The sequence below is a fragment of the Talpa europaea genome, assembly GCF_964194135.1.
Source record: "Talpa europaea genome assembly, chromosome: 8".
In the NCBI taxonomy this organism is placed as follows: domain Eukaryota; kingdom Metazoa; phylum Chordata; class Mammalia; order Eulipotyphla; family Talpidae; genus Talpa; species Talpa europaea.
Genome location: NC_140075.1, coordinates 107221924 through 107234728, shown reverse-complemented (window position 1 = coordinate 107234728; position 12805 = coordinate 107221924). Strand labels below are relative to the sequence as shown.

At 45.5% G+C, this 12805-nt stretch overlaps 1 protein-coding gene across 4 annotated transcripts in view; it reads right to left on the bottom strand.

Moving 5' to 3' along the window:
* STON2 (stonin 2) overlaps positions 1-12805 on the bottom strand; it is a gene marked incomplete at both ends in the record, with an annotated part of 99905 nt that overhangs the window by 61832 nt on the left and 25268 nt on the right. For all 4 annotated transcript variants that reach the window (XM_084239577.1, XM_084239579.1, XM_084239578.1 and 1 more), the window contains one exon: positions 11951-12148. In XM_084239577.1, coding sequence (XP_084095703.1) covers positions 11951-12148 — 198 coding nt within the window. The remainder of the gene's footprint in view (positions 1-11950; positions 12149-12805) is intronic.

The window sequence follows — 12805 nt, the reverse complement described above, 5'->3', positions numbered from 1 at the left end:
ACTGTGGTTTATTGTCTACATCTGTAACTGAGGAAAATGGGTATTTCACTAACCTCCCCAAGTACTAGAGATAAGACAGATGGAAATTATCCATGCTAATGGACCGTGTAGACTCTGAGTGGTTCAAGTATCTAGTTTTGATCACCTGTTTGGAACTAAATTCTGATCTATGGGACTGAATGCAGAGCTTGGTCCTGCCAGAGCTCACACAGCAGAGACAAACCTGCACAGTGCTGACAAGCCTGGGTGTCCATCCTAATTGTGTCACTTAGCCAATGTGTGGCTGTGGGCATTGGAATCCTCATTTGTAAAAGGAGGATAACACCACTAAAAAGAACATCACAGAATGCAATCAATAAAAGGCATTGCAGTTTTCACCTCCTTGAGGATTAGTCCATTAGCAATCCTAAGAGGGCCCTGTAAAATCTCTGGTTGGAGGTCACAGATTTTTTTCATTTTTATATATTTTTAAATTTATTTATGCATACAAGGACTGGGGTATAGGCCAGAGGGGGGTGAGAGGATTCACCAGACAAGAGTGGGGAGCAGAACAGGCAGATCTACTGAAATGCACTGCTGAGGGAAGCAGCGGGCAAGACAGCAGAGGTCTGCTACACCCTGTGTGTAGCTCCCTGACTGGCTAGGCGATCAGGGATCGAACTCATGCTGCAGAGGCTATGGATTGCTTCATGGTGCTGTGCTTAACCCCTTGCACCACCAGGGAGGCCCTGTGAGCCACACATTTTTTTTATTAAGTGATTCCAAAATATTTAGATTATTTGTTTGGGACACAGCATCTTAAGCACTGCCACATTTTCTCAGATTTTGCTCCACACCTGTAGTTCAGCAACCACAAGAATCTACTTCAATACCACAGAAAAGCTTTCCCCAAATCACCATCTTTGTATTCTCAGAGGTGAATAAATAGGGATGGAAAATACAGCTGCTTTGGTCAAAGAATAAGTGGAGATATGTAAATTTAATAGAATGCTCTGACCCATCATTGCACCCACATACATCTATTTTTTTTTAAAATTTACAAGATTAGGGGCCTCCCTGGTGGCACAAGGGGTTAAGCACCACACTATGAAGCAATCTGCTGCCTCTGCAACACGAGTTCGATCCCCTGCCCGCCAGGGAGCAACCCACATGGTGAGGCAGACTTCTCCTGACTCGCCTGCTGCTCCCCTCAGCAGTGTACTTCGGTCAATCTGCCTGTTCTGTTCCTCACTCTGTCTCTGGTGAATCCTCTCAATCCCTGCATCCCTGGACTGTACCCCAGCTCTTTTATGCATAAATAAATAAACCTTTAAAAAAATTACAAGATTATAAAAAAAAACCCAAATAAGAACAAGAAAAGCAAAATGAATGGAGATGGCTATAAAATTGCCTGTCATTTAAAAACATGGGCAGGGCCTCCCCGGTGGCGCAGTGGTTGAGTGCTGGGTTGCAAAGCTGCCCGCAGCCTCTGCAGCGCCAGTTTGATCCCCGGCTGCCAGGTGAGGGTCCCACATGGTGCTCAGACCTCTCCTGCCACCCGCTGCTCCCCTCAGCAGTGTACTTCGGTCCTTCTGCCTGCCCTGCTCCCCGCTCTGGCTCTGGTGAATTCTCTCACCCTCCCGCGCTTCTGACTGTACCCAGTGCTTGTATAAATAAATCTTTAAAAAAATAATAAAATAAAAAAATAAAAACATGGGCAAAGAGTCTCATTTCCATACTCACTGCACCTAAGTGTTCTCTTTTCATTCTTCCCCACCGTGAAGCTACATTTTAATTAGTAAACATTCTTAAGCATTGGGAGTTGGACAATAGGTTTAGAAATGATGGTTTTCCAGTCCCAAATCAGAATAGTGAATTTATTTCACTAAGTTCCACTATGCAACTTCAATGTGCCAGGCAGCATGGTGAGAGCATAAAATGAATTTGATGTGGTTCCTGTTTCTTAGTGGGGACTCCCGAACAAGACACTGGGCTCTGATATGAAAATCTCATCAGGGAGGTCTGCACATCTGTAACTGTGATATCCACAGAAAGGGGAGGCTCCAGGTCCCCTGCCCCACTCAAGGAAGGGTGGAGTTGAGTGGAGAAGAGAAGCTGAGAAGACAAGGAGAAGGGAAGAAGATCAAGAATATTTGGAGGAGGCATGTGGAGCAGAGACATATGAAGAAGCTGGTGGGCCTCCCCAGTGGTGTAACGGGTTGAATGCAGCACTGTGAAGCTGCCCACAGCCTCTGAAGCGCGGGTTCAATTCCCGGCCGGCCAGGGAGATTCCCACATGGCGCAGCAGACCTCTCCTGTTGCGCCCGCTGCTCCCATCAGCAGTGCTTTTGGTCCGTCTACCTGTTCTGCTCCCCGCTCTGTCTCTGGTGAATCCTCTCACCCTCCCACACCTCTGGCCTATACCCCAGCTATTGTAAAAAAAAGAAAAAAAGAAAAAAGAAGCTGCTTGCTTCCAGCCTTGGACTTGTACCAGGGACTTGAGGGACATGGAAGGAGACACTTGAAAGAGACAGAGACGTGGCTGAGAGACCCGTGGGGAGGCTGACAATGGCAGCCTTTATCTTGACTGGGTTTTGATTTTGCTCTTTTCCTTGCAGACCTGCCTGGCTCCTACTGTGCCTTTCCTATGGGTCCCTGCCAGAAGGTGCCTTAGACTTGCGGCAGGATTTTGGGCCTCATTGGCCCTGCTTCGGTCCAACCCTGTTTAGCTGGGCTTTTACTGATAAGGGGATGGGTAATTTGGGGTGTTTCATGTGGAAACTATTTTCTTTCCTTTCTCTTTATTGCACACCAACTGTACTAACATTCTTTTCCACTGAGAAGAGTATGTTTCTTTTCCACACTAAGAGTATGTTTGTTTATGCAGCGGATGGAAGAACCCATTTTGAGCAGGCAGATTTGGGGACCCCAGGGTGCCACTCCTTTTGCCCCATAACACTTACATCCCAGGGAACACAGAGAAGCAATTAGGGTCTACAAAAGATAGCTCTAACCACTTCCCACAGCTCACTGCATTCACAAATACCAGCCAGTCACAGTATGTACGTGGTAGGTGAGCCAAGGAGAAAGACCTGGGTTAAATCCCAACACCATGCTTTCTAGTTGTATGGCTTTGACCAAATCATCTCACCTCCTCTAGCCATTACTTCTGCATCCATAAAATGGGACAGTGACACTGTAGCATGGTGGTCCCAAGGAAAAGGGGAGGCACCAGGTTCCCTGCCCCATCAAAGGAAGGGTGGAGCTGAGCAGGGAGAAGCAGGAGAGAGGAGTCTGAGGATAGAAGGAAGCAGGATGGAGAGCCAGAAGCTGACCTGGAGGAGGCCCATGGAGCAGAGAGACATGTGAAGCAGCTGCACTTGCTTTTTGGTCTTAGACTGGTGAAAACAGATGTGGGCGAGAGACCCGTGGGAAGGTTAACAATGGCAGCTTTGATTTGGATTTTGCTCTTTTCCTTCCAGACATGCTGCCTTTCTTATGGGCCCCTTCTGCCTCTTTCTTACGGGTCCCTACCCAAAGCGGCTGTAGACTTGTGGCAGGCTTTTGGCCCCAGTGGCCCTACTTGGACCAACCCTGTCTGGCTGGACATTTACCCACGAGGGGATGGGTAACTTTGGGTGTTTGATTTGGAGACTTTAATCTTCTCTTTTCTTTGTTGCACACTAACTGTATTAAAGTTCCTTTCCATTTAAAGGTCTTACACATTAGAGTGTGTTTTGTCTTGATGTGGTGGATGGCATAACCTATTTAAAGCAGGCAGGTTTGGGGGTTCTGGGGTACCCCTCTCCTTGCACTGTGTAGGGTAAGAAAAAATGTCAGGCTTTTCTGTCCTCCCGCTATCAGGATAGATGAGGGAACCCTGTGATCCTGAATGCATGCCAGATGGCGGGCACCTGAAGTGGGTACACCTGCGCTAAGACTGTGCTTTTAAGAGTGGCGTCACAGGGACGCCAGCAGAAGCCGAAGAGAAGCCAAGAGAGAAGCAAAGAAGCAGAAGCAGAGAACGCCAGTGAGCCCAGATAGAGTGAGGATTTGCTGGAGGCTGGGAGGCCTGCCAGCCTCCCGGTCCCCCAGCACCACTGTCTGCCGTGTACCTGGTAATCCCAATAAAAGCCTGCAAAACCACTGAGGACTCTGATTCCTCCTTTACCTGGTCTGCTGGATCAGAAAACCTGCACTGGTCCATTCCTGACCTTTACAACTGTAATAATACCTACTTTTAAGACTGTGAGGATTAAATGAGATATATAGAAACCATTTTTTAAGTTATATGTAAAAATCCTTTTAATGGCAAAAATCTATTTGCAGATTTTTTTTTTCATAAGCAGATTATGATATAACCTACTCTTTTCCATATTTGCAATGACTAGTAAAGTACCAGTTTCATTCAATAACATTTGTCTTTCTGAGAAACTTTAGAACCTCTCTAAACAAACTTTCAAAGAAAGCAATCATTAGAGTTTGTCTTTTTTTAAAATAGAGAATAAAACCAAAAATACAGAACTTAATGGAAATAAGAAAAAGAAAAATCCTGAGGTAATAGAAAAAAGGCCAAAATGTGTACCATGAAATGAAAGAAAAAAAACAGTAATTTGATTTAAAAATGTGTTCTAGGTTGAGCGCTGGGTTGCGAAGCTGCCCGCAGCCTCTGCAGTGCCAGTTCCATGCCCGGCTGCTCCCCGGCCACCGGAGGAGGGTCCCACATGGCGCACAGACCTCTCCTGCCGCCCGCTGCTCCCCTCAGCAGTGTATTTCGGTCCTTCTGCCTGCTCTGCTCCCCGCTCTGGCTCTGGTGAATCCTCTCATCCTCCCGCGCTTCTGACTGTACCCAGTGCTTGCATAAATAAATAAATAAATAAATAAATCTTTTTTAAAAAAAAAAGTGTTCTACTATTCTTGATTTTGAGGAAGACACTGCTGTTCAAGGTGAATACGGATATTGCTGAATTTTTTAATTAGGGGAAAGAGTTTTCAAAATATGTTAACATTTTTCTTGCAAGCAAAATCTTTTCAAGTGAAACAAAAGATAAAAAAAAAAATACAACTGTGTCTCTAGACCCACAAGAATCCCCTGTAAATCCAACCTGTACCACGATAATCACTGTTTACCGAGAATCTGGGCCCCTAAGCCTGATCTTGGGCTCCACCAGCTGCAGCAGGATTAAGACAAAACCGACAACAGAGAAACCTGTTAGATCTTGTAAAGAGATACACAAGCCCAGGTGAGGCTCTCAAGCTACCATCACCAACAAAGCAAACTTTCTGAGCATCTAAAAAGTTCTTGTCACAGAAATTGAGATCTCAAGTCTACAGCTTTCTACCCATCACAGACACACACTTCAGAGAGAGAGAAAAAAAGTGAACCCCTTGGGCTATCATCCTACTGCTTTGGCAGAATTCCATTGTGATCAGTTAAAAGTTAAATGCAAATGAATCAAGAACATCTGGTCTACATTTTTTTTTAAAGCCCAAGAGGGTTTAAATACAAAGAAAGTTTGGTAAAATGTAGTCTTGGGTCTGCTGAATCTAAACATAAAAAAAAAAAAGGAAAAAAAAAGGCCAAGGTGGTAGCAGAGCATGAGACCAAGAAGGGGCTTTGTAAATCTCCGTACATCTGGGCAAGGTTGTCAGTATATTTCTTTCTGGTTTCTCTGGTTTCCCAATACTTCAGCAATGGTATGTTCTTCCAAGTCACTTGTGCCAGTTTATGGAAGTTTGGGTTTCTGTACATTAAGATCTGAGCTGTTGGGCCTCCCTGGTGGTGCAAGGGGTTAAGACACAATCTACGAAGCTATCCGCAGCCACTGCAGCACAAGTTTGATCCCCAGCCAGGGAGCTACCCAAATGGTGCAGCAGACCTCTTCTAACTGGCCCACTGCTCTCCTCAGCAGTGTATTTCAATCTGCCTGTTCTGTTCCCCTCTCTGTCTCTGGTGATTCCTTTCACCCCCCGCCCCCACACCTCTGGCCTCTCCCCCAGTTCTTGTATGCATAAATAAAAAAATCTTAAAAAAAAAAATCTGACCTATTAGATAGTAGGACAATATGGGCAAAGTGAAGGTTAAATTTGCTTACATATGTATAAAAGTGGGTATACTATAATAACGTATACACATACAAATATAATTTCAGGACTTTTCAAAGTCTATATTAAGCTAATACAGGCTATGAATCTCCAACAGTGAGCACAGCATGACTTAACACATCATCCCCAGAATCCTGGTTTTTCTTGAGTTGCTGCTTGAGTCACACTTGGGAGAAATGCTGGACTCTTAAACGCAAATGGGTTGCAGATGTCAGGGATGCAAATGCCTCTCACCACCTGTAATCTCACACCTTTCATTCTGAAGCCTGTGTGCACTGTTATGGCTGTTACTCTGATCACAGCTGCTGCTGCTGCCTTCAGACCAGTAACCCTTGAATCACCACAGTTCTCTTCCCACAAAGCTGCAAAAGGGAATTTGTAGACACACCCTCAGATAAGTAAGTGGAGGGAAACAAATCTTTATTTAGGTAGTAAAAAAAAGTTTATTTAGAGGAAAAAGAACAAAAGCAAAGACTCCAAGGCAGGGAGGCCAAAAAGGGACCAAAGATGCCGTATGGACCCCTGTCTAGGAGATATTTAAACCTTCTTTTCTTCTATTCTAAAATCTCTTCATTCTCTTTGTGACTGGTTCTTTCTCAGTGGCTGTATGTCTCTGGACAGCTGTGTCTAGATTTACAGCTCTTATCTCAATCTTTCTTTCACTGCCCCTGTCTAAGTTCTCTTAAAATTTACTATCCTCATTAGTCATGCTGGATTTCTCTCTCCTTATCTCAGAAGGCTCTTCAGCTCTCAAAGTCTCTGCCAATGCTGTCCCCAATGCTGCCTACTTAAACCCTAACTTGCCCAAGGACTCAACTCCAGAATCCATGCAGCAATGACTAAACACCTGTAATGAGCTTTGTTCCATCTGGACATCTTTGGTTTGCATATATGCCTGAGTATTCTAACACCACTCAAGGGGTTAAGACACAGCCTATGAAGCTATCCACAGCCACTGAAGCACAAGTTCGATCCCGGCCAGGGAGCTACTCACATGGCACAGTAGACTTCTCCTGACTCGCCTGCTGCTCCCCTCAGCAGTGTATTTCAGTGAATCTGCCTGTTCTGTTCCCCACTCTGTCTCTGGTGAATCCTCTCACCCTGCACACCTATGGCCTGTACCCCTGTTCTTGTATGTATAAATAAATCAATCTTTTTTTAAAAAGAAAAGAAAAGAAAAACAAAATGGAAGGTTACCACTTAGCAGCCTAGGCTACTGCAAACACTTGTTTCCTCCTCCATGATTGCTGTGGACTGCCAAGGCAGAAAACTTATTTTTATCCCCTCTACGCTCTTACTGTTTACAATACAAACCCATGTCAGACTTGTGGCAGTTCAGGGCACGTCTGACTGGTGAGCATGGCAAGATGTACCTGCCATGGGAAGGTACCTGGAAAAGAGGGGGCTGAGAGAGGAAGTGGGTGTTGCTAGGAATCCCTCACAGGGATTCAGTTCCTAGTCTCCTGCCATTTGCACTGGAGAGCTAAGGCCCAGAGCAAACATCAACATTGCTCTCCCCCACACCCTGTGATTTACCCAAGGTAAAGGATTTGTTAGCCTTCCTCCTGATTATCCCCTTGGTGAGAAAATGAGAAGAAAGTGTAGGCTGATCACAGAGTCTTCCCCACCGCAGTTATGTGGGAATCAGGACTGCCCGGTGGGGCTGCCAAATCCCTGCAGAAATCCTGCCACAGATGACAGGGAGGAGTGTGTGCACAGCCACAGGGCCAAGATAAACAGGCTGGGCCTGGGCCACCGTCATCCCGCTCCACACAGATGAATCACAGGGCATCTGCCCCTGTCGCCTGCTCACACATAGCTGCCAGGGAGGGCCGGGTGGGCTGTGCTGGCTGAGGGAGCTCCTGTGGAGGAAGAATTCTGAAGCTGCTCCTTGCCTTCTATTTTCACAAAGCTAATGCCATGGTGGGGAGGGCACATGACAAAAGTCTCCCAACACAGTTTCTCACAAGGATCCCCAAATCCTCATCACAGAAACTAATGACCCAAAACTTAGCTCTGCATATACCTATGGCTTGTTGCTGAGAGCTGAGAACTGCAAAACCCTCCCGAGGTCTCAACCCACACACGTGTAGTTTATAGTCCTCAAGGGGCAATAAAGTAAGAAGTAATTATCTTTTTTTTTCAAAGGGAAATGCAGCATGGAGCTATTAAGATAGGGGCTTTTTAGAAATTCCTAGTGCCTCTGCTCTGGAGGAAGCACCTCCACAAACACTCTGCTGCCTGCCTCGGGAGGGACGCTGGCCCCAATCCACAGAGGAGGAAGCAAGCTCCGCGGAGGTGAGTGCCGAGGAGGCAGAGACAGATGAGAGCCTGCTCCACAGCCTCCCAGCGACTCAGTTCACCCGGAATGAACCATCCAGACTCGAAGCAGAGCTCTCCCAGAGCTGGCCACAGTTACAGGCCTGGTGCCGGCGGAGGACAGTGAGTCTGGAGGGCTTTCCAGCGTGTACAGATTTCTTTGAAGCTCTCAATAGCTTAACTGAAAGCATTTATAAATCCCTGCTGATGGGGTAGACAGACAGGAGCCAGAGGCTTACAATACTTGGTCATTCCCCTAAACCTTATTTTTTCTACTCCTTCCATCCTGGGATCTATGGTGAGTTAATGGCTCTTCAAAGCCAGGACTCCATCTGCCCTCATAGGTCAGGATGTTCAGGAAGAGCCTCTTGGGGCTTCATCCACTTTCCACGCTGCCTGAGAACAACTCCCTGAGCCTCTCAACTCAGGGCCTCACCTTTGCAGGGCCTTAGAGGCACCAGTGGCCCCCTGTGGGCATGGAGGAGTGTGGAGGTGAGAGGCAGAGGAACACACTCCATCATGAGCAGATGGAAGCAACCTAGCACCTGGGCAGCCTGGGTCCTGGCCTGATCACTAAAGAATTGGGAGATTTCTTTTTAAAATGCAGTTCAGAGGCTTGTTTAAATAATACATACTGTGGGCACACAGCAGTTATCTCAAAACTCTCATACTTGCTAAAGAAGCAAGAGTTTTCTTCAGGCACCACCTGTTACTTAAAGTTCTTTTGATCCTATTTGTGTTAAAAATATCCTCCAAAGTCATGTATGTATGTGTGTATGTGTGTGTGTGTGCGTACATATGTATATCAGGAATCGCCTATAACTCTCTGCACAGAATGTCTGGAAGGTGACCGCAAACTAATAACGATGATGACTTAGGCAAGTGGCCGATCTCAGAACTACTGGAAAATGCTTGGGAACTTTGAAACCCAATCACATGGGTTCGTCCATTTATTAGCTGTGTCCTCTTAGACAAGTTTCTTAACCTTCCACAGACTCAGGGTCAATGAGGAAAAGGGGAGAATGATACCTGCTGGGACTGAAAAGTACACAGGGCACGCTCAGTACATGCTGCTTATGATTATAACTACTGCAAAAAAGGAAGTTACCAGCAGAGCACAGCTCTAACCCCCATGTGGCTATGGAAACTGCCACCTGCTGAAGGGAAGAACTGAGAGCATCACTCAGCATCCTGGTTCTGCATTTCATCTCATGTAACTCCTGGCATGAACTAACTCCTGATGTGGTGGTTATTGTCCATTGGCATTACATTACCTGTCACCCCACATCTATTCTCCACCCATGTCCACCTGCTCTGTGGTCTGTTGGGTGACCCCTGTGGACTGCCTTCCCAGGACCTGTGCTCTCTGGCTTCTGACTGGGATCTGCCCATGGACAGAACAAGCACAAGATCCAGGTATTTATTCCCCTTCTTGCCTGACATGGTGCAGCCTGTGGGGCAGCCCCTCTTCCATGATGCCAGCACCCTTTCATTAAACTCTCTTCAGATAGGCCCTTTTCAGGTACCACCTGTTTCCTGTGGAGACCATGATCAAAACAAAAGGGGAAGAGGTTTTCTCAATGTGAAGAGTAACCCTAACATGACTTTTAAAAAGAGAATGACTAAAGCTAATTATCAGCTTTGTAGACACTTTATTAATTCCAGCTAGGATTCTGATTTTCATCATTTGAACCTTCATAAGTAAAGAGCAGTTTTCACCTAATAACAAAGTAGAGAGGCCACCGAGAATGCTGCCTGAGCCTACAGGTTCTGACTTTTCCTGTAGGAGGAGCCCATTTTCCATCTCTCTAAAGCAGTAAGAACCCCAGAATAGGAGGGACAAAATGACACTTACTCTGTGTAAGAAAATAAGTAAGTTGTTCCACATCAATGGTTTCGCTTGAAGCTGAGAACAGCATGCTAAGGTAAGTACTGTCATTATTATCCCCACATTTCAGATGATGAAACTGAAGTGTAAAGACACTAAGGATTGGGCCTCCCTGGTAGCACAAGGGGTTAAGGCGCAATCTATGAAGATGTCCGCAGCCTCTACAACACGAGTTTGATCCCCGGCCGTCCAGGGAGCTACCCACACGGCATAGCAGACAGACCTCTCCTGACTCGCCCGCTGTTCCCCTCAGCAGTGTACTTTGGTCAATCTGCCTGGTCTGTTCCCCACTCTGTCTCTGGTGAATCCTCTCACCCCCCACACACATACCTCTGACCTGTACCCCAGTTCTTCTATGCATAAATAAATAAATAAATCTTAAAAAAAAAAATAAAGACACTAAGGATCTTGCCCAAGGTCACATAGCTGTTATGGCAGAACAAGGATTTGAACCTGAGCAGCCTGATTCCAGAATCTATTCTCGTCACCAATTTGCATCCTCTACAGGAAAGCTTGGAAAGGAGATTGAGGCAAGGAGAAACAAAGGAAACAGCGAGCACAGCCTCTCTTCTAACTGTCTCAGCATCTTCCAATCCATGAAATGTTCCCACAGTGGGGACAGGTTTGTGGGGGGCATATGGCAGCCACTGACCAGGATCACTAGCCACGGAATTCAACCATAATTCAGGAGGTGACTGTGAAAATGAAATGCTATGAAGAACTGTGGCAGGTGAAGAAAGACTGTGAGAAACCAGGATTCACTGCAATATTGTCAAATACCAAGCCTTTAGTCTGCAAGGGAGATCTCTCTTATAGAAAACCTTCTAGCGGCAGATAGTGTGAGGGCAAATGTTACTTGCATTGGAAAAGTGATCCAGAGAAAAATTCTTGAACAACATTTTAAAGAGAAAAAACAGATACTGTTGGACACACTGGATAATTTCTTCCACAGAGAAACTATCAGTAACTCTAGCACCTTCAAAGGAAAACAATCTCTTGGACCAAATAACCAAAAATACCAAGGACACACACCCTTCCAATGCCGTCCTAAAGCAAACCCGGTACACAGTGCTTGCTGACAAGCCCATATTCCACCTGCAGAGGCAGCCAGTATTCCATTCTAGTGTACACCTACTGGAGATTAATCAGAGAAACCCTGGGGTGTTATGGATTGCTGGATAACTCAATTCAGGCAGGGCAGAAAAAAGATAAAACTGCAAAATGATTTGTAGCCTGGACACAGTGGCTGAGACCTGATTCTTATTCTGCTTCATGTAATATTTACTTTGTCTCTACCTCCCGCTTGCTGAAGAGGGAGGATGTGTGGGTGGTACAATAAAAGAATCAGACTTGTGCATATTACATATAGTTCAGTTATCCAAGGAGGAAATAAGTTGACAGGGAACAGTCAGAAAATAACACATTAAGACAGACTGTCAAACGGTTTCCCAAAATTAATAAACTGCCAACCAATCAGCCACAACCTAAGCCCATGTTTCATCCCAATGCAATATTTGAATCACTTTGGATTCTAGCTTTTTGACTGAATGGCTAAGCCTGAAGTCATTCTGCAGACAAATCTGGCTGTAGACATTTGAAAGATGGCTATGGGTCACCAAAAGTGATTGCAAAGCCCTCTAGCATGATGTTCCCTCTTACCAGTCGAGTCGGCACCAGAAGCCCTGCCACTCATCTGCTCCTCGGCACTGATGAGCTGCAGGTCTGTGTAGGAGGGGCCCAGGCTAGGACTGCTGGTGTCTTCAGAATGTGTAGTCCAGCTGCTCTCGGAGGTCAGAGGGCATCTCCCCACGGAGTCGAAGGAAGGACATGTCCAGCAGGGCACGGTCAATGGTAGGGCTGTGGACAGGACAAAAACCAAAAGTATACACTATAAATAGTTGTACTCTGTTTATCTTTAGTGTCTGTCTTACTTTGATGTTGCTCAGTTCCTTACGAAATGTCAACAGTCATACAAGGCCAGGAAGTATAGGAAGGAACACTTAGGATTCAGGTGGGGAAGCTAATTGACTGAGAACCATGGTTAGTCCACATTAAAACCAGTACTACAGTGCAGGTCTGATGACCCTCAAATCAAAGAAGATCACACTGGAGAATATAAATGATTTTAAGGGTCTACTTTTAATTCTAAATGTAGAGTTCAGTTTCATTCAACCCAAACTACACATGACTTACAGTTTCATCTTGATCCTCACATGTCCTTCATTTTTAGTGGCAGGCTAACAATCTTAAGAAAATTCACCAATTTACACTGCAAAATTGGAGCTAGAATGGATGAAGGGACAAGCAAAGATATGAAGCTATGTATGTATTTGCATATCAGTGGGATACACCTCTGCTTACTTGAGTTTGATTGCAATTGGCTATTCTGCGGACACACAGAAATAGAGACCTACTGGTTGACATGTAATACAAGGGAAATATCTTTTAAGGAGGAAATGAAGAAATTCATGGGGTTGGCTTTATCGCTTCATCTTTGAGCAATAAATTCAGCCT